A 20,621-nucleotide genomic window follows, 5' to 3' on the forward strand; every position below is an offset into this window, starting at 1 on the left:
TCATAACCACCGTGGCGTTGCCCTTGTCTGCTGGTAGGATTATTATGCTGGTGTCTTCTTTCAGGTTACGTAGTGCTGTCTGTTCCTCTATAACGGACAAAAATACAAACAAACAGAAGGAGCACCCATGGGATCACCCCTCTCACCTGTCATTGCCAACCTCTACATGGAACACTTTGAAACCCAAGCTCTAGAAAAATCGGATCACAAACCCAAACTCTGGCTCAGATACGTAGACGACACCTTCATAATCTGGCCACATGGGAAAGAAAAACTGGACAACTTCCTCACACACCTCAACAGCCTACACCCCAAAATACAGTTCACCATGGAAACAGAAGCTAACAACCAACTTCCCTTCCTGGATGTCTTAGTCTACAAGAAATCCAATGGCTCCCTAGGACACACCATCTACCAGAAGAAAACACACACAAACCGCTATCTGCACGCTCTCTCACACCACCACCCAGCACAGATCAACTCTGTAGCCAAGACACTCATCTCCAGAACAAAACGCTTAGCTGACGAACAACACCTAAAACCCGAACTACACACTCTCACCAATGTACTAACATCCAATGGATTCCATAGAAATAAGATTACAAACCTAATCCAAAAAGAAACCCCCACTAAAATCCAAGACAAAGAACAAGAAAACGGCAAAGCCTTCCTCCCATACATAAAAGGCACCACAGACAGAATCAGTAAGATCCTCCATAAACACAACATCAAAACAGCATTCTGCACAAACAGAAAAATATCCACCATCCTTAGAAACCCCAAAGATAAAATTGAATTAGAAAATCAAGGAGTATACGAAATCCCATGCACCACTTGTCCCACCACATACATCGGACAAACCAACAGAAGAATAAGTGCACGCATTGAAGAACATAAGAACTCAGTCAAAAAAGAGGAACCAACATCTTCCCTGGTCCAACACCTTAAAGCCACAGGACATGAAATTGACTTTAAAAATACCAGAACCATTGCCAAAAGTGAACATTTTAATAACAGAATAATCAGAGAAGCCATCGAGATAGAAAAACGCCCACACAGCATGAACAAGCGAGATGATACCTCCCGCCTACCAGCCATTTGGAAACCTGCCCTTATTGACAAACGACTCCCTAACCCCAAAATCTTAAACCCCTCTGCAACTCAGACTAACCTGAGCACAACCAAACAGAACACTCCCCCAGCCAATCAGAGCACAGCCAAGCCCCTAACCATTCAGAACACACCTCCACCCAATCAGAACACAGCCAAGCTCCCATCCAATCAGTTCATACCCTCACTGGCAGTTAAAAGGAAGAAACAGCTAAAACCACACATTGCTGCTCAAAGCAAGAAGCTAAAAACACCAGCCTGAAGATGACGAATGTGACTTCGTCGAAACGTTGCCAAGACACTTCCAATTTTACGCGGGAGAAAACCCGAACAACCAAAGACCTATATACAAATACCCGCGAAAACCTCAGAAAACACACACATATATATATATATATATATATATATATATATATACACACACACATACATACAATACATACATACATACATACACATGTGTGTGTGTGCGTACATATATATAAATTGTATTAGTTTACAATATTACATGCGCTTGTAGACTGCTGTATCAAATTCCAGGTTGTGGACAAGAATCATGCAATATAAACAAAGTAATCATAAAAAACACCACCAATCACAAGTAATAATTGGTTCACAGTCTTGGGGCAACCATCCAGAAGTGCTGCCTCTAAGTTTTCAGTTAATTTATTAATTTTGAAAACAGCTATCAGGCAGACTTTATTCTTGGCCTATGAAAGAAATTGCTTTTCCTCATCCAGGGATGTAATTTTGTTATTCTAAGCCGCAACAACCTAGAACTAAGGAGAAATTTTCTAACAGTGAGAGCAATAAACCTATGGAATAGCTTGCCTCCAGAAGTTGTGGGTGCTCCATCACTGGAGGTTTTTAAAAAGAGGCTGGACAGCTACTTGTCTGGAATGATATAGGGTCTCCTGTTCAAGCCGAGGGTTGGTCTAGAAGACCTCCAAGGCTCCTTCCACTCTATTATTCTATGTTCTATGAATTTTGTGACTGTTTGGAAGCTGCTTTCTGCAAATTGCTTATGCCATTCATTCTACAAGTCATGCGATTTGCAGAATGAGGCTTCTTAAGATTATGAGAATCAGATGCTGGCCTAGAGAACAATGTGGGATGGCTTGGAGAATGGTGCTGAGAGGTGGCAGAAAATGGTGAATGTGAATGGGATGCAGCAACTTTGCACTGTGCTGGTGGGCTGGGTGGGCAGCTAAGGAGTCCCACGCCATGGCATTTTGTGCCACGCTGGTGGGCTGAATGAGGTTTCCAGGAGTGGTTTTTGCTTTGTAGCAGCACCCCAACTTGCAGATTGCCTGTGCTGGGTTTCCACTCCTGTAAAACACCCTGATATTTCTTACCTAGTATTCCATCCATTTAACAATGTGCAATTCTTGCTCAATGACAACAACTGGGAGTGTCAGAATTGTGGCAGTCAGCAGAGTGGTTATATGACATCTCACTTAATGACTGCTCATTCAGCAACCAAGATTTCAGCCCCAATTTTGGCCATAAGTCAAGGACTACCTGTATGTCCAAACTGAGATCAATTGCTTGTTACTGTCTTAAGAAGCCAGGACCAGAAAAAAGGGTTTGTAAAACTAAAATAATCATTAAGTAAAAGCTTCTTAGTTTGTTTAATGGTAAGGGAGATCAAATAGGGTTGATTGGATAGCTTGCACCAGCATATGTGACCAATTGCAATAAGTTGCCATTGCTTAGAATTAGACTTTAATGTAACTTGGAGCCATCTCTTTGATGACTTTTATAAAAGCAGGATAGAGAAACTCTTCCTGTGATTTTAATAATTTCTCTATTTTTTTTTTGTTATCAGATTAAGTTCAACCCTGTAGACCTTCTATCAGGGCTGATGACATCTCAAAGCCAACGGATTAACAGTGAGTTTGTTTTTTATGTTAGTTCGGTTTGATTTCATTGCAAAAGGTGGATTTGAGAATTATCGGAATATTACAAGAAGCAGAACTATGTTGCTGTGTTGAAATTGCCTTGACTGTAGAGTGGGATCACAGCTAGGTGGTAAGGTATCGCTTAATAAGTACTGAAATAAAAATTACATATAATATTATTGTTTAAAATAGGAGATTAGGTACTTTAAGGGCTTGCCTACATTGTTCAGAATTCAACATTTTTTTGATAAAATTGTTATATTTTGTTCATATATTTGGATAAAATAATTCTGATAAAGCTATGATTGAAACATGGCAGTACTATGTTTTCAGTTTTGCTTTATCATATTTTTGTGTTCCTGTCCCTCCAACAAAATGGACATTCACAATGACAGCCTGCAGTAGTCTGTTTTGTTATGGAGCCAACCAAGCATCTAAGGAAATACTTTCTTTTAATTTTATGGTTAAATAAATTGAATCTGAGTGTAGGAGAGTTAATTAGATTTCCCTTAAGAAGATTTTCCCTGTAAGAAAACTGGGAAGAGGCATGATGGCTGACAACCTAAGATATATCTAGATCGTGTTATCTGGTAAACATTTTTTATTAATTTTGTTAAAAAACAATGTTAGTGGGTGAACCTGAGGGGACTGGGCAGTGTCCACATTTGTCTAAACAAAAAGAAAAGCTACTGTCAGCCTAAAAGAGAGAATGTCAGCCAGTATCTTAGCTCTTCTCTTTTTTCTAAACAGAGGCAGTTAGGATTTGAGAGGTATACAGTACATACAAATTAAGATAATGTCACAACTTGTAAACATTCTCAATAGACAAAAAAGAAAAAAGAAAATATCTTGAAACCCTTTGATTCAATGGCATGTAGGGGGCAGTTTGCCCCTACTATAAATAATAAGGAAAGTCCTGTCAAAGACACAAGGAGATTAGCAAATAGTATGGAGTCATGTTACTGTTGACTGTGTATCAATCTGCTGTTGGTGTCAGTGGTGGCACAGCAATGATGGATGAAAAAAAACAACTTCAAATTACTTTTGACTCCTGGTGATTGTTCTTGGGAGCATTTTTCAGAAGTGACTTGCCAGCTCCTTCTTCCTAAGGCTGAGAATAGTGGCTGGCCTAATATCACTAAGCTGGCTTTGTGACTAAAACAGGACTAGAAGTCTTAATCCCTACTCTAAAGTTTTAGCATGAATGAGGGTGGTGTTAAAAATGATCCACAGCTAGATACACGACTGTTGTGGTTAATGTCAAAACAGAAGAGGAATAGGAGCCTGAGCAATGGAATTCAGTCTTCAAGTTGTAAATTATAGTTGTAAACTAGATCATGAGAACAAAAAAAAAAAAAAAATGCTGCTTGATGTCTTAATGAAAGAGGAAAATGCATCAATATGTGATTTGCATTGTGTTTTGCATCAGATTCTGTAAATACACAAAAACATCAATGATATGCACCACCAGCTATTTCCTGAACAGCTGCATGCATGGATTGGGCCTATTTAAGATAAGGAATGTTGGGCACATGCAGTATTATGTACTGTGATAAATATACCAACTGCTATTTTTAACTCACATTAATACCCTTGAAAAAGCTTTTCTCCAAAGCAATATTGTACTGGAGCTGTGGGCATTGCAGCTATTTGCTTGGACATACACGCATATGTACAGCATTTATTTGTGTGTGAGAGTATATATATGTATTCCACAATTGTGTATACATGCATACATGGCTTTGGGACTCAGTAATGATCCATTCTTTTTCCCAAGCATTGTTCCACAAATAATATTACATCTGACTATCCCTGTCCATATGTCACGGACATACAGACGATAGAGCTAAAGAACTTGGGTTTTATTTTGCTGCTTGTCCCAGAATTTTATATATTTCTCCCTTTTTTCATCTGAAATAGATCTGGCTGAATTCACCAATCTGAGAATCAACTTCACACAGTTTACTCGCTTTCCACATCAGGGGTACCGCTTACCCAGTGCTTTCTATGCCTTAAATGAGATGCAGGTGGAAGGGAGTTGTTTTTGTCATGGGCATGCAGACCGCTGTGCTGCTCCTGATGCCTCTTCTGGAGAGTCTAGGGCTATGGTGAGAGAGAGAGAGAATGTTTTGTTTTTTTTAAATAATTTTATTAAACTTAACAAAGTAAAAACTACAAATGAATATGAAAATAGTGGAAAAATGAGGGAAGGGAAAGGGGAAAGAGAAGTGTATGGTGAAAGAGAAAAAAAGAAGTGAACGCATTGCCTTCTAACTTTTTTAGTGCAGTAGTATAAAATAATATTGCCTCAACTTTTTACTTTTACATACTTAATATGTATTAGCCATTTCTATGACAACAAATTTAACTAATCAGCAAAACCCAAAGTCAAAATTTCATTTTTTTTCCCCATCTAAAGCACAAAATCCAGAAGTGGTTTCCAAGCAATCATTTTTTTCACCCATTTATCCATTGTGGGAAAGCAATGTTGCTTTGTATAACTTTCTGGGTTCTCATTTCAGTTTAGTGAGACTGCACTGCAATCCGATCTCTCAGTGACGGATATGTTTCTACAGGTGTGCACTAATGTGGTAGAACTACTTTGTGTTTTTGAAAAGCGGAGAGAATTTCCTGCATTATGCAGTGTCTAATTGTCAGAGGGGATGAGTTTTTGCTATCTACCTGTTAAGACTGAGTTTCAAAACAGTTTGGACCAGTGCAGGAGTTTGTCTGAATTCAGAATGCATTTCTGACTATCTTAAAGCTTTGTGCCCACTGACTTTCCTGCTGCCAGGGTTTAAACAAAAGATCAAGTGCTTGTTTAATATTTATTATACAGTTGAACATGGACATCTAGAAAGGACAGGGAATCAGAAACTGGTAGCTGTAGGGAAGAGACATACCTGCTTTCTTTACCCTTCAGTCAGCAGCACTTTCTTATACTCAGTGATTATGAGTTTGATTATGATTTGGGACAGAAGAGATGAAGAGAATTCAATTTCCAGTCAAGTCAGAAATGCTCCAAAGAGCATGCAGGTTAAGGATGGGTAAATTTTAAGCTTACCAATGTTTGTTAATATTGTAAGGAAAAATTAAAGGGGGATTTTGAGACCACCCCTCCTTCCCCCCCCCATCTGCTCCTTCTCTTACTAGTTTGTAGCTGCTACTGACATTCTGACTTTTATACTGACAAAAATCTGTATTGTTTAGTCTTGAAATGAACTGGTAAAGGTCAGAAGCGGAAAAGAAAGTTGGAAGGGATCTGAGTTGTAGATATCTGTGCAGGCTCACCCACTAAATAATTAGTGGTTATCTTGTTCATATGTTCCTTTTTCTTTCTTCGCACCATTTCACATAATGGTCAGGAGGACAGAAGGAACATTGACTACACAAGATGGTGGGCTTCTTAAGGGAAGAACCTCAAAATTTCCCTTCATTTAGTAGCTTTTTGAATCTGCACTACTGAGGGAGTGCATGTCTATGGAGATTCTCAGTCATCCAGGTATGGTGGTCCCAAAGGTGCTTTTTTCAAGAGGAGGAAGTGCATATTTTTTTGTTTTCCTGTTTAGGTATGGACTAGGCTTCGTAACAATGTCTTCTAGGGCTAAATAATTTGGTATTCAGAGTTAAATATGAACTGTGAGAAACAGCATCTGACTTGCACAAAAAGCTCTTTGTATTAGCATAGACAGTGCTGGAAAGTAATCTTGCAAACAAGCCAAAATGGAACTTGTTATCTGCCAAATTAGGCTGAAAGGGACACATTATAAAGGGCAAATGAGTGTGAGAAGCAGCTACAGGGCAACAGTAGCAGGAGAAGCTACCATGCTATTAAAACTAAGTTTTTTTTACATTCTAGGTTCATGGGAATTGTGTATGCCAACACAATACTGCTGGGCCAAACTGTGATCACTGTGCATCTTTTTATAATGACCAGCCATGGAGACCTGCAGAAGATGATAATCCTAATGAATGTCGTAGTATGTATGCCTATCTGATTTCCCAAGAAAATGTTTATTTAATAAACCTTTCAAAAAATATAGGTAGTATTCCTAAATATATTGGTCTATGTTATAATTACAGAAAACTTTACAACTATTTCTGACTTGTATGACTTATAGAATCTTAAAAAAGGAAGTTCAGGAAATGATAACTGAACATAGACATAACCAACATTTAAACCTTTCAGAATGCTGAGATATGTTAGAAGAGGCATTTTTTTATATACACATCTTGAACTTTGTTATTTTTCACATTGATGGATGCTTTATTTTCTTTTTTAAATATTACTGTTGATTTTTATTATTTTACTTTTACTTATCATACTGCCATGGTTTCTTAACAGGAAAATAGGTATAGTTGCATGTCTGTGTGTTTTGAACAAATGCTGGAGACATTGCACTAACATATTGTATTTTAAACTTGGCAGCTTTAAGAGCTGTGGACTTCAATACTCAGCATGAACATCAATTTGCTATTCAACAAGCATTTTCTGTCATCTTTTTCTAGCAATCTAGAAAAAAAAAAGGTGCTGTTATTTGAAAGATCTAGGATTGGTGCTTAAGTTCCATACTAGAAGCAGGAGACTGTAAGTTCTATCCCACCTTAAGTATGAAAGCTGGCTGAGTAACTTTGGGCCCAACTCACCTCACAGAGTTGTGGGGAAAATGGGAGGATGAAGGCATATTGTGTTATTTATAAAAACAAAGGCAGGGCATAAACAAACTTTTAAGGAGAGAACTCCTCAAAATATGGCACTTAGGGTTCTTGTAGAAACCTGAAAAAATGTCAATCAATGTGAGCAGAGTGATACTGTGTTCATGCTATCATTATGTCTGAAGCATTTCTGAATTACTTTCAAAACTTGCACAGCAAACCCTAGTTTTCCTCTGAGAAACCAAGGCAATATGCAAAACTAACTGTAGCTTTCCACCACATTCTATAATTAAGGTTACCAAACTTTGGTTTATGCTGACATCATCATCAAACATATTCTGCAGATCTTTGTGGAAACCAACGGTTGGTAATATGATATTGCCATGTAATCTTAGTTCCCCACCAAGATAATGTCCAGAATTCAGATTAAATACATTTAATTTAATTTTTTTAAAAAAAATGGTTGAGGTTTGCTAGTTTTCAAATCTTATGAGAATAACCAAAGATTTGATGATCTTCTGAGAATGTAATCATTTAAAAAATATTTTCTGTTTTTTATTTTGTCATGTGTACTATAGTTCTCAAAGGTCTGGAGAATCATAGGGAGGTAGAACAATATGTTCAGAAGACATATTAGGAGTAGTTACATTAATTACAATATACATTTCCTCAGTGATTATGGAAAACGAAGCCCATTGATTAGTGAAAGATAGAAATCAACAAAATGCACATGTTAATTGTGTATAAACACAAATCCAAGTTGTATGCTTTAAAAAAATCACCAAAAATTGGTAACATAGATTAAGACTGTATCCAACTTTACTATTATTATTATTATTATTATATGTGAATGTATGTACAGATATTTCTATTAAATTTATTTATTGTAGAGTTATTATATTTGGGTTGTAACATTCTAGATGAGCATAAAATGGCAACAGAGATTTCTGTGTCTGGACTTCAGTCTTCGGTGATCCATATATTTGCAGGCCAGATCTAATAACCCTGATACATAGATTTTCTTCTGATAAGGGTTTGTTTTGGAGGGGGGGGGTACTTCTAAGATTGCTAAAGGGATCAAAGTGCCATCTAGTGGTGAAACTGAAAAGTTAAGAACACCATTCTTTTTATTGAGCATCACATGAGTTGTCACTTTCTTTTCTCTTTTAGGATGCAATTGTAATGGACATTCCCACAAATGTCATTTTGACCTAAGTATATACCAAGCAAATGGGGGAAAGAATGGGGGTGTATGTGAAGATTGCCAGCACAACACAGCAGGGAGGAACTGTGAACTTTGCAAAATAAACTTTTTTCGTAACCGACGCTTTGATCTTGGCCATCCAGAGGTCTGTCTCCGTAAGTGGTGTTTAAGCCTTCTCTCAATTTCATAACATATTTTCCCAGAATATGTTTTATTAAAGCTTCAGAAAAACACGCTTTCCCTTTGTTTTAAAAGTTCTCATTTAATTTATTCAAAGCAAGCAAGCACAGGAAAGGCAAAAGAAGTAGAAATATAAAATTCCAGGAAGCTGTTGGCAAAGGGATTTTCTCTCTCTCTCTCAAGTAACAAACTCTGAAGGCTGCTGATGATACATTGAATTTCTGATGGGAACCCCAAGTTGCCTCTTTCTGAAGGCAGCTCTCAGATTTTCCCAGGAAATGAAGATAATTTGATCTGCCTTAAGTCTGAAAAATAAATACACTCAAGATTCCTTGTACACAGTGCTTTTTTTTATAAAAGAAAAAGATGCCAAAACTCACACACATCATACAACCCGCCTTGCCTACCCTACAAGGTTCCATCCCAAAAAGGTGCTGGAACTCCGTTCTGGGCGTACTATAACAAAAAAAGCTCTGCTTGTACATATTCCTGTTCCTCTTTCATTCACCTCTTTTCTTTAGAACCACTTTTAGGATAGTTTAATTATTGATGTATAAATGTTGTATTGCTGTTTTATTTTATTTTTCACTAGTAGTATCCCACCTTGGTGGCTGCATTATCGAAAAATATTTTCCTTTTGCCTCAATTCAGCTCACTGCTCAAAAAAATAATTCTATTGCAAAACATAATGAAGCATTCAAAAATAGCCTGGCCTAATTTGAGAGATGCGGTACACCAGTTACAATAAAGGAGATAGGAAAGCAAATTTAGTAACCTGCCACTGATTAATTTATGAATGGCATTTATTTATTCATATGCTGTTTTCACTCCAGCCAGTATGAGCCAATTTTAAATCACTATCAGATCACTAGTGGCAGCTCTTAACAGTAACCAAGAATAGATGCAGAATGAAATGGAAACACAGCAGGCAAGATAAGCGTGAATCACCAGTATTCCTGCTAACAGGTTAATTCTCCAAAAATGGTAAATGTGTAACAAAATGTCTTTTTTGTTGTCAGAAAAGTTTTTTTTTCCTTGTGGGTCTAGATGAGCACAGGATCATGATTCATTTTGCCACCTGCCTACTTTGCTTCCTTTATTAATTCTTTATTAAGATTAGAAGATACATGATGGAGAACATTACTGCACACAGCAATGTTGTGCGCACGCGCGCACGCGCGCACACACACACACACAGCATTGCTGCATACTATAATATCACCAAGTCTTTATCACTGCTAAGTGAAGCATCTTTTGCTCTATTTCAGTTCATTGTTGTCCAAGTTTTGGCCTGCCAAGTTTGGACATTAGTCCTTGCCTCATATTAGACTTTTTTAAAAATACAAGAATATACAGTCATATTTACATCTTAGAAGAGCAAGTAAAAGAAATAAAGAGGAAAATAAAGAGGAATTAAGAATATTTAATTCCCATACAAAATTCCAAATTGTTCTTTAGTTTGATGTTGTTTTGATGATAGGGCTGCAACTTTTAAAAAGTTATAGTTTTAACTTCTTTCTTTCAGCTTGTGAGTGTGATCCAGATGGTACTGTTCCTGATTCTAGCTGTGACCGCTTGAATGGTCATTGCGTCTGTAAGGAAAATGTGCAAGGAGATCGTTGTCATCTTTGCAAACCTGGCTTTACTCAGTTGACCAACTCTAACCCCCAAGGTTGCCATGGTAGGTTGAAACCTGAAATAGATCAAGAGGATCTATTGCAGTGTAAATGAATTGAACATTTCCTGTGAGCTATATTGGCATTAGAACACCATGACAAATCAATATACCCTCATTGTGACAAGATGCTGACCTTATCCTAAGAATGTGATATAAGCAATCTAATACTGAACTTTTATGTACTACAAATCAACAAATATTATTTGCTTAAAATGTACAGTATTTGGAGTAAGCTTTAAGACATCTAAATCTCTTCATTAGGAACAGAAGGAAAAGAAGTTTGCATGGTTCAAATTTTAAGGTGTAGTAAACTAGGTTATATCAGGAGATATGTATGGTTTAGATTATCCTATGAATTATTGAGAAAAGGAAGTGGTTGGGTCTTCTATTTATTAATATTAAAATCTAGTGTCACTTGGATTTGTTTCCAGCATTAGATACATTCCTTATAAAATGTTCTGTATATTTTTTAAAAAACAATTCTTCATTGGGTAAAAAATAGATCATTTTAATTTTCCTTTTCCATATTTTCAGTTATTTTTAGCTCATTGGCCAGTTTAGAAAGTTAAAATGTGCCACATTAGAAAATTAAGTTTTGCTTATGAGATTGTGTGTACCCTCTTAATGAGTTTGGAATTATATGATAAATATAGAATGTGCTATGGATACTGAAGACCAAGATCACTTTAGTACAAGAAAAGGTGACCCATTTTTTTTTTTCACATAGCCTGTCCCAGTGATTAAATTGGAACTTTACACTAAATCAATGTGCTTAATGAGGTTGTGAAAAGAAAAAAAAATGGGGGGAAAATGCACAGGCAGTTGATATTGGTTAATAACTACAATTGTATCTTAGAAAGGTTTTTTTTTTTTTGCTTGAGAAAAGCAGGCAAACAAATAACAAGTCATCCAAAAAGGTGGGAACCCACCTTCCAGTCACTTTTGCAGTGGCTGGGAGGACTGTAACTATCTGGAGGATATCAGATCAACATCTCCAGTAGAGCCTGCCAATGCATGGAGTTGAGACAAATAGAAGGGGAGATGTCTTGCTCAATTGTGTTATGCATAAGTGGCCAACAGAAACCCATTGATTGTAAATAATATCCCAAAGATGCTTTTCAAAATGCAGCTGGATTTTCTTGGTTTTTTCCTTGAAAACATTTAGCTTCTCACCCAAGAAGCTTCTTCAGTTTTGACTGAAACTCCTTGGATTAGAAGTAAAATGTTTTCAAGGAAAAAACCCAAGAAAGTCCAGTTTTCTTTTGAAAAGCACTTTTGGGACAGACACGACCTCTATGATTGAGAATTTCCATAGACATTTGTAAATAATGGTTTGTAGCTTTCTATGCTCTATAAACTCAGACAATTATAACTTATTTAATAAAAAACTCATGAAGAAATGTGTGAATCAGGCCATAGTTTCACCATCTTAGATTTGTGATAGACCTTAAATCTAGGCTCAAAGTGGTTTTTGTCTTTTAAAATTTCAAAATTGTCAATTCTACTTGCATTGATATTTGCAGATCCAGATGTTTTTTTGGCCAGGTCTCTATATAGTGAGAACTTGGGTATGTGTTTTAAGATGAGCCTCAGCTTGCTAAACTAATGTCACTTCTTACACATAAATTTTAGAACGACTCTCATTCAGCAGCACCAATCTCTTGTGCAAATGTTTTGATCTGAACTGCAGTAGCCATATATGAGCAATAATGCCATTCTTCAGTTACTCCCCAAGAGATGGCAGTAACTGCAAAACAATAACATCAAATCCCAGCAATTTTTTTCCTCCTAAAAGCCTGCCTTCCTGTCTACCTTATTCATCGAATTTACACCAAGTTTCAGTCTAAATACCTTAATAAGTAACTGGTTAGTACAGCATGCACACAAACATCTTTCCTGCTCTCAGTTTGAAACTATACTGAAAAATTTATAATTCCTGGACTGGAGATTTCAGTATTGGTGTTTTATAATGGTCCATTTCAATCTGCAGTGCAGCTTTTTTCTCAGATTGAAACTCTAGAAGTAGATGTAAATATCCTGGTAGTTTCTTCTGCACAACTCCATATTTTATAGGAAGGCTAAAGTAAGAAATAGTATAACTGGAGAAATGAGATTCCTGGATTTAATGTTCCATATTTATTTCCTGGAAGAACTTATACAGCGTTTCATTCCTCCATGAAACTGTTCTAAATCGCTTTCCAAAAGTCATCTAAACTCATAGTAATAACACAAATTCAGTGCAGGGAGCAAGAGTGTAGGGGAAGGCAGCCTGAAAACTGGCTCTTTTGTCACCTTTGACTAGTGTACTCTAGAATTGTGTCTCTTCAGTCTGATACTATTTCGTGTTACAAAAAGCTTCGATACTTCCTCCTCTTCCTTCCAGCAGTTCTGACAAGGTGACTGGCTCTGTTTTGTTTTTCAGAGTGTGCCTGCAACATCCTGGGTAGTCGCAGAAATATGCCCTGTGATGATGAAAGTGGACGCTGTTTCTGCCTTCCTAATGTGGTGGGAGAGAAGTGTGATGAGTGTGCTGCGAATCACTGGAAAATCGCAAGCGGGGAGGGCTGCTGGCCTTGCAACTGCCACCCTCAGAATTCTCTCAGCCTTCAGTGCAACCAGGTATCAACTGCCCCCCCCCAAAAGAGAGCGAGAGAGCGAGAGAGTGAGAGAGCGAGAGAGAGCGAGAGAGAGCGAGAGCGAGAGAGAGAGAGAGAGAGAGAGAGAGAGAGAGAGAGAGAGAGAGAGAGAGAGAAGGAGAGAGAGAAGAGAGAGCGCAACTGCTTTCAATTTGTGGGAATGGGAAGGCAGAGGGATAGATGAAACCATCGCAATTCACAGCTCCATAAGCTGGGCTCTCTGTGGCTGACAGGAAGACACTGTTTTGTTCTTCTGCTACAGAAGCTTTTAGATGAGGCTGAATCTTCCAGTCTCATCCATGTAAAATTTACAGGAAGAAATTGTTAAAGGAGCACTCCTCTGAGGTTTTCCCATGCCATCTTTCATTCTTTTCCTTTAGCACAGATATTCCATTGAGGGGTAGAAGGTAGAACAGCTGCCCAATTAGAAGCAACATCTAAAAACATCATAGTTTATACCCTCAGGGAAATTAAGAGGCAATGCTTTTTTTAGATTGTATTGTTTAAGAGAGGGCAATTGAATGTCTAACAACCTTGGGAACATAAAGAAAGGAGGAAGATATTACACAGAAGAGTGGGAAAATATGAGAAAGAGCCTAAGAATGCTAGATATATTGTAAGTAGATCTAGAGAATTGCTTTGACAGACTTTCAAGATTCTGTTAACATTGCCTTACTAGAATAAAGACCATTCCAGAAATCAACGTGATTCTTATTTCCTGAGTCTGCCAGCCTCAGAGGCTTGATAGTTTCCTAGAGCATTCAAACAAAATTGTTTCTGCTCCCCCCCCTACCTTGAGAACAAATATGGAAGAACTGCTGGTGCCATCTGCAGCTCTGTACCTCAGATGGCAGCTTTGATTTGGGTTATGTTATCAAACTTTCTAGCTGGAAGAAATGTGTCTAAATAGGCTTTGTACAAAACACATGGAACTTGGGAGTCATTTAAAACTTAGGAGCTATTTATCATTTAAACTGCTTCTACTGCTTTTGTAGTGTAGTGGAATTGTAATTCTTAGGATTCCGACTAATTCTTAAAGCAGCAATCCTACTTCCATATCCGGTTGAGAAAATCTGGGTTAATCTGAAAGACATAGATTGTGGTGATGACTGAACTTCAAAACCAAGCAAGGATTCAGATGCAAATGCCTCTTGTTCCAAATTCAACACTAGGCTTGGAAGACCCTACTTTCTTCTGTAGCTTTACCCTTCAAGCTCCCTGTGGCCTGTTCTATCTTTTCCTCAATGACCTTTCTGTTTTTCTTTGTAGTTTACAGGGCAATGTCCATGCAGGGAAAGTTATGGTGGACTGACATGCTCTAGTGTTGAAGTACAGGAATGTCCACACCACACATTTGGAAATGTTAGGACTGGATGTAGAGGTATGGAAAGTTGGACATATCTGCTTGGAAACGTCAGTGTTGTTCATTGCTAACTATCTGTCCTCAACATCAGCATTTTTTTCTGATGACATTTGTTTCTTCTCTAATTCCTAACAGAGATTTGTAACCATTTCCTTTCCTTTTGACTTCCTCCTACTTGTTTAGCCTATTTCATTATTTTTTTACTATTCCATAGGATGGAAATTTAGCAAACATTCAATAACAAGATTATCTGTTCTAGTTTAGCTGTGAAATGAGAAAATACCTTTAAAAACATAGGGGGATGTTATTACATATTTTTATCCAGTCAGTCATATTTCTTTAAACTGTGTAATTTTTAAAGTACTTTAAGATACCCAGAGAGGTTTTTTTGAAGTTGGTCAACCTTGAAAACCAATACATACATACATACATACATACATACATACATACATACATACATACATGCAAACCCCCAAATAGGGTTTTTGCCTTCTGCTTCCTTTCTTTTTGTTTAGAAGGATTTCCTTCTCTGTGATGTGAATTTAACTCTTAGAAAGGTGGATACATTACATATCTTACAGATAATATATTTTAGCCTTTAGTCTCTTTTTCTGCATAATCCCTACTTTTGTAATAGATAATATAATACTTATAGGTATGAAGTATGCCTGTAGTTATTTCCTTTATTGCAGGGGTGTCAAACTCGCATCATGTGACATTTTGCAATGTATCGTAACTTTTTTTCCATTGCCAGCAATGCGGTTTCGTTATGATGCATCTGGCCCGTGGGTCGGCAGTTTGACACCCCTGCTTTATTGGGTTCTAGTTCTCTATCCCATCTGACTTAATTTCTTACATCTGGAATTAAAGTAATGTAATACAGTAAATAAGTGTATTATATGATACTTCCCTCCAGTGTAATTTTAATTTCTAGTAATGTTTCTTGCTCCACAGGTGCCCCCTAGCCATTCTGAGGGGGGAGGGAAATGAAGATTCAGTTTAAACGTTTTGCAGAGTGTTCAAAAAGTATTCCTTGCAAAAAATTAAAAAATGAGCCATTTTTGAGCCTGCAGGGTTGATAGATATATCCCAGTAAAGTAGACTAGAAACTGATTAGAATTCTATTTTATTAAGATAAGCTATAGCAACAAAATCTGGCAAGTGATTGTGGTCTTCCTTCCCTCCCTCATATATCCTGGGGAGTTAGGAAGGAATAACCTGAGTCTCTTCTCAATAATATTTCTCTTTCCAAAGCTTAAAGAATGCTTCCCCACCCCCTTTGGTTTATGTTTTTGAATATTTGCTTGGCTGAATATTTCCATGGCTCTCTAAGATAATAACGTCATCACTTTGCCTCCTGACAAAAATATGTTTTTGTGACTAGCTCACTCTCAGCTTGCTTCCACAAAATGCTTTCAGATGTTAAATGACCTGGCCAGCCTAGATGGCGATGATGATGATAATGATGATGATGAATCTACTGAAGGTTGAAGGCAGTATATGAGTACAAACCTCTAAGTAATTGTTGTGGGGTTTTTTTGATGTCTTTATAGCTTGTGACTGCAATTTCCAAGGCACAGAAGTAATGGGCTGTAACAAACTGACTGGTAGCTGCCTTTGCCGCTCTGGGTTCACAGGACCCCAGTGTAACCAGTGCCAACGGGGCTACTGCGGCAACTATCATCACTGTGAGGCATGCCATCCTTGTTTCCAAGCCTATGATGATGACATTCAAAGGTTTGGTTTACGTCAGGCCGCCTTGAAAAATTCAACACAGCACTTGCAAATAGGGACAATAACCTCTGGCTTCAATAGCCGTCTTTTAGAAGTGGAAAGAAAAATTCAGCATATTCAACAGACGTTGGACAATCCCCTCATTACTGAGCAGGGACTGGACCAGGTGGCCAATACCATTGCTACAATAAGGTAAGCTTGCTTTTTCTTTAGATTTACCAGCAACAAAGAAGGAGTGCCCCCCCCAAATATACAGAAAATAATTTTTCAACATTTAGTTGCTAAAAGGAGTTTACTTGACTCCATTCAAACTCAAATCCACAATCACTGTCTATGTTATGATTAGAGAAATTGTGTTGTGGTCCTCAGATGAAAAATGAAAATACAAATCACATACATTCATTTGTTTCAGAGTTTGTGAACTGTAAAACACTTTGCTTATAAATGAGCTTCCTAAGTTTCTCTCTAAATGAACCAAAGTCTGAACAAAATGCTTCTTTATTTTCTGCCAACTTCAGCCTTTGTCTATTTACATGGAAAAGCTTTTGAATAGCAGTTTTGTTACTTCTTATGTTTTCATCTTTCCCCAGGTTTAATACAAGAAAGATATGTTCTATCTAATCTGGCAGACCAATCAAGAATTCCAAGAATGTAATAGGTCCCTCCTCATGTTGCTTAGCAACTGCCTTTGGCATTGGAGATAATATATGACTATTATGACTGATAAACAATGATCCTCATATCCTTTCTGGATTTATCTACTCCTGCTACCTGAATTGATATCTCTTACTCTAGCTTGTGGGAATGAGTTTCAGCTACAGATTCTATGACAAAATGAATTCTTTTTATTTGTCCCTGTTATTCTAGGTCAGGCATGTCAAACCTGCGACGTCATGTGATGTCGCGCAATGTATCGTGACTTTTTTGCCATTGCTGGCAATGGGGTGAGCGTGGTTTTGGAGTGATGCATCTGGCCTGCGGACTAGCAGTTTGACATGCCTGTTCTAGGCTATCAGAGTGGTATATTCACTCCACCTTCCCTTAAGCCCCCAGAGCAGAGAGATAAAGATGTTACATGATACCCTGCCCTTGTAAATGGAATTTTACATGACTTTCAGAAAGATAGTGCTGTCTTTGCTGTGACAAGATTGTCCTAATATTTGAGGAAAGCAATCAGAAGGGAAAGGCAATAATGCAGAAAAATGTGTATATAAATATTATATATCTTTTATTAATTCCAGGCAGACCGTTGAAGGTTTAAGCTCTGAAATACTTTTTGAGGATGAAGTTTCTTCCCTGTCCATAGAAATGGATGCTCTTGATAAAAGCCTGCATCTAATCACTGAACAATATCAAAATAAGAAGGCCGAGTTTGAAGCCAGCCGCAGCATAGATCTCTCAGGTATAACCCTCAAGTTTCAACTGCCAGTGACTTAGCTATTTTGTTAACTATCTTTCCTATTGCAAATGCAGAGAACATCTAGTTAAGAATGTCTCCCTTCAGATTGTTGTTGGCTTTCCAGAAAGAGTGTGAAAAGTCTTAGAAATTAGTCTTCCAATATTAAAATATCACGTTTACTGTTTTTTTTTCTGCCGTGAAAGTAAATCTCAATAATTGAAGGCCTAAGAATTAATAACTTATAGCTACAATTACCATATTTTCTTGGAAAAAATAAAAGACAAACCTGAAAAAAAGGTTCATAAGGTAAAATGTTTTTTAATAAGTTCTCTTTACAAAGGAAAATTCATGAGCAAAATCAAGAAAATAAATAATTAAACCAATCTAAAGGACAGCTTTCTGAAATAAAAGACTGCCTGTATAATAAAGGACATACAGTCACTTACTTCCACCAGATGAAATGTGCACTTTTTCCATTGTATACATTTTCTGCCTTTCTTTTGAATAAAGTTATGGCCATATTCCCATTAATAAATGTAATGTTTAAACTGTAACATTTCTGCAGGAGACAATTTTGTTCTTAGTTTTAGATATGATAGGAAGCAGACATCACTGTTAATTACATTTTCACTCATCCTATTTCCACCGGCTATAACTTTTCTGGGTTATATAGGGCTTCAACAGCTTAACAAATATATTGACCAGGGATGATAGTAGGACAAATAGTGAACTTCTTCCCTAATTCCTGGCCCTATTGGTAAAGCCTGAAGTAGCCACTACAGGAATAGTGCTGTAAGTATTTTAATCAATCAGTCAGTCAATCAATCAATCAATCAATTAATCAATCAATCAATCATAATAGAGCTGGAAGGGACCTTGGAGGTCTTCTAGTCCAATCCCCTGCTCAAGAAGGAGACCTTATTTCAGATAAGTGGCTGTCCAGTCTCTTTTTAAAAACTTCCAATGATGAAGTACCCACAACTTCTGAAGGCAAGCTGTTCCATTTGTTAATTGTACTCACTGTAGGAAGTTCTCCTTAATTCCAGGTTGCTTCTCTCCTTGATTTATTTATTTATTTATTTATTTATTTATTTATGAGACTTATATACCGCTTTAAGTGCAAGCACTCTCTAAGCGGTGTACACCAGTAAGCAATGTATATATATATATTTACATTGCCCCCAACAATCTGGGTCCTCATTTTACCTACCCCGGAAGGATGGAAGGCTGAGTCAACCTTGAGCCGGTGAGATTTGAACCGCTGACCTGCTAAACACAGTCAGCTAAAGTGGCCTGCAGTACTGCACTCTAACTGCTGCGCCATAGTTTCCATCCATTATTTTTTGTCCTGCCCTCTAGTGCTTTGGAAAATAAATTGAACCCCTCCTCTTTGTGGCAACTTCTCACTACTGGAATACTGCTATCATGTCCCCCCTAGTCCTTCTTTTCTCTAGACTAGCCAAACCCAAATCTTGCAACCATTCTTCATATGTTTTAGTCTCCAGGCCTTTAATCATCATCTTAGTTGCTCTTCTTTGCACTTTTTCCAAAGTCTCAAAATCTATTTTGTAATGTGGTGACCAAAACTGGATGCAATATTCCAGGTATGGCCTTACGAAGGCTTTATAAAGTGGTAGTAATACGTCACATGATTTTGATTCTGTGCCCTCTGTTTATACAATCAAAGATTGTATTAGCTTTTTTGGCTGCTGCTGCTGCTGCACACTGCTGGCTCATATTTAAGTGATTGTCCACTAAGACTCAAGATCCCTCTCACAGTTACTGTTTTTGAGCAAGGTTTCACTTAATCTGTACTTGTACCTTTGGTTTTTCCTGCCTAAGTGCAAAACCTTGCTTTTCTTCACATTAAATTTCATGTTGTTGGATAGGGCCCATTGTTCAAGTCTGTCAATATCTTTTTGGATTCTGAGCTTGTCTTCTGGGGTTTTGGCTATTCCTGCCAGCTTAGTGTCATCTGCAAATTTGATGAGTTCTCCTTCTATTCCCTCATCTAAGTCATTTTTAATGATATTGAAGAGTACTGGGCCTAAGACGAAACCTTGTGGTACCCCACTGCTTGTTTTCCTGCATGTAGCTGTAGTACCATTAAGGTACACTGCATTCTTCTGTATGTAAAATGGTATGATTCCTTGGTATAAAGTGATGGAAATAAAATCAGTTTAAGAAAGCTCTTTCTAGTTTTCAACCTCTCCCTTTTCTTTAGTCATAGTGATGGATTAATATTACAGTGCATCCAAAATGTACTTCCCATATTTCCTGATTGGTGAATCCCCCTTCCTCTTTATCCCTTCCATCTGTGTTAAGAAAATAAGATCCAACTGCTTTTCATTCCATGACTAGCTCTTTGAAGACATGTAGTTTACATGGATAGACCTTATGTATCAATCCCACTCACATTTAAGCTCTTCCTATGTGATGAATCCATTGATGGATCAGTAAAAAAGAAAGAAATAATGCACTACTTTTTACCAGTTTTTCCTGTCATATTGCATAGGAGAAGTTGGCAGAACTTGGTAATTTTACCAGGAGGAAGGATGAAAGATCTACTGTTTCACTCTTTAATCTGTGGGAAGGAAGGAAGGAAGGAAGGAAGGAAGGAAGGAAGGAAGGAAGGAAGGAAGGAAGGAAGGATTTTACTATTATTCTTGTAATTAAACTGGTAGAACTCTTGTAAGTTTCATCTGGTTAGAGAGGAGTGCCACTGTTTACTCTTTAATCAGTGAAGTTAAAAAAAGTTTT

General features: G+C 37.4%; 1 protein-coding gene across 1 annotated transcript in view; it reads left to right on the forward strand.

Annotated features, from left to right (window-relative positions):
* The window catches only part of LAMB3 (laminin subunit beta 3), a 64,672-nt gene that overhangs the window by 25,617 nt on the left and 18,434 nt on the right, over window positions 1–20,621 (forward strand). The window contains exons 7-15 of the mRNA XM_039361359.1: window positions 2,939–3,002; window positions 4,932–5,119; window positions 6,871–6,991; window positions 8,838–9,026; window positions 10,577–10,732; window positions 13,152–13,348; window positions 14,635–14,746; window positions 16,282–16,654; window positions 17,704–17,864. Coding sequence (XP_039217293.1) covers window positions 2,939–3,002; window positions 4,932–5,119; window positions 6,871–6,991; window positions 8,838–9,026; window positions 10,577–10,732; window positions 13,152–13,348; window positions 14,635–14,746; window positions 16,282–16,654; window positions 17,704–17,864 — 1,561 coding nt within the window. The remainder of the gene's footprint in view (window positions 1–2,938; window positions 3,003–4,931; window positions 5,120–6,870; window positions 6,992–8,837; window positions 9,027–10,576; window positions 10,733–13,151; window positions 13,349–14,634; window positions 14,747–16,281; window positions 16,655–17,703; window positions 17,865–20,621) is intronic.

Source organism: Crotalus tigris, unplaced genomic scaffold, assembly GCF_016545835.1.
Source record: "Crotalus tigris isolate CLP2741 ecotype Arizona unplaced genomic scaffold, ASM1654583v1 scf7180000019259.915256, whole genome shotgun sequence".
Taxonomy (NCBI): Eukaryota; Metazoa; Chordata; class Lepidosauria; order Squamata; family Viperidae; genus Crotalus; species Crotalus tigris.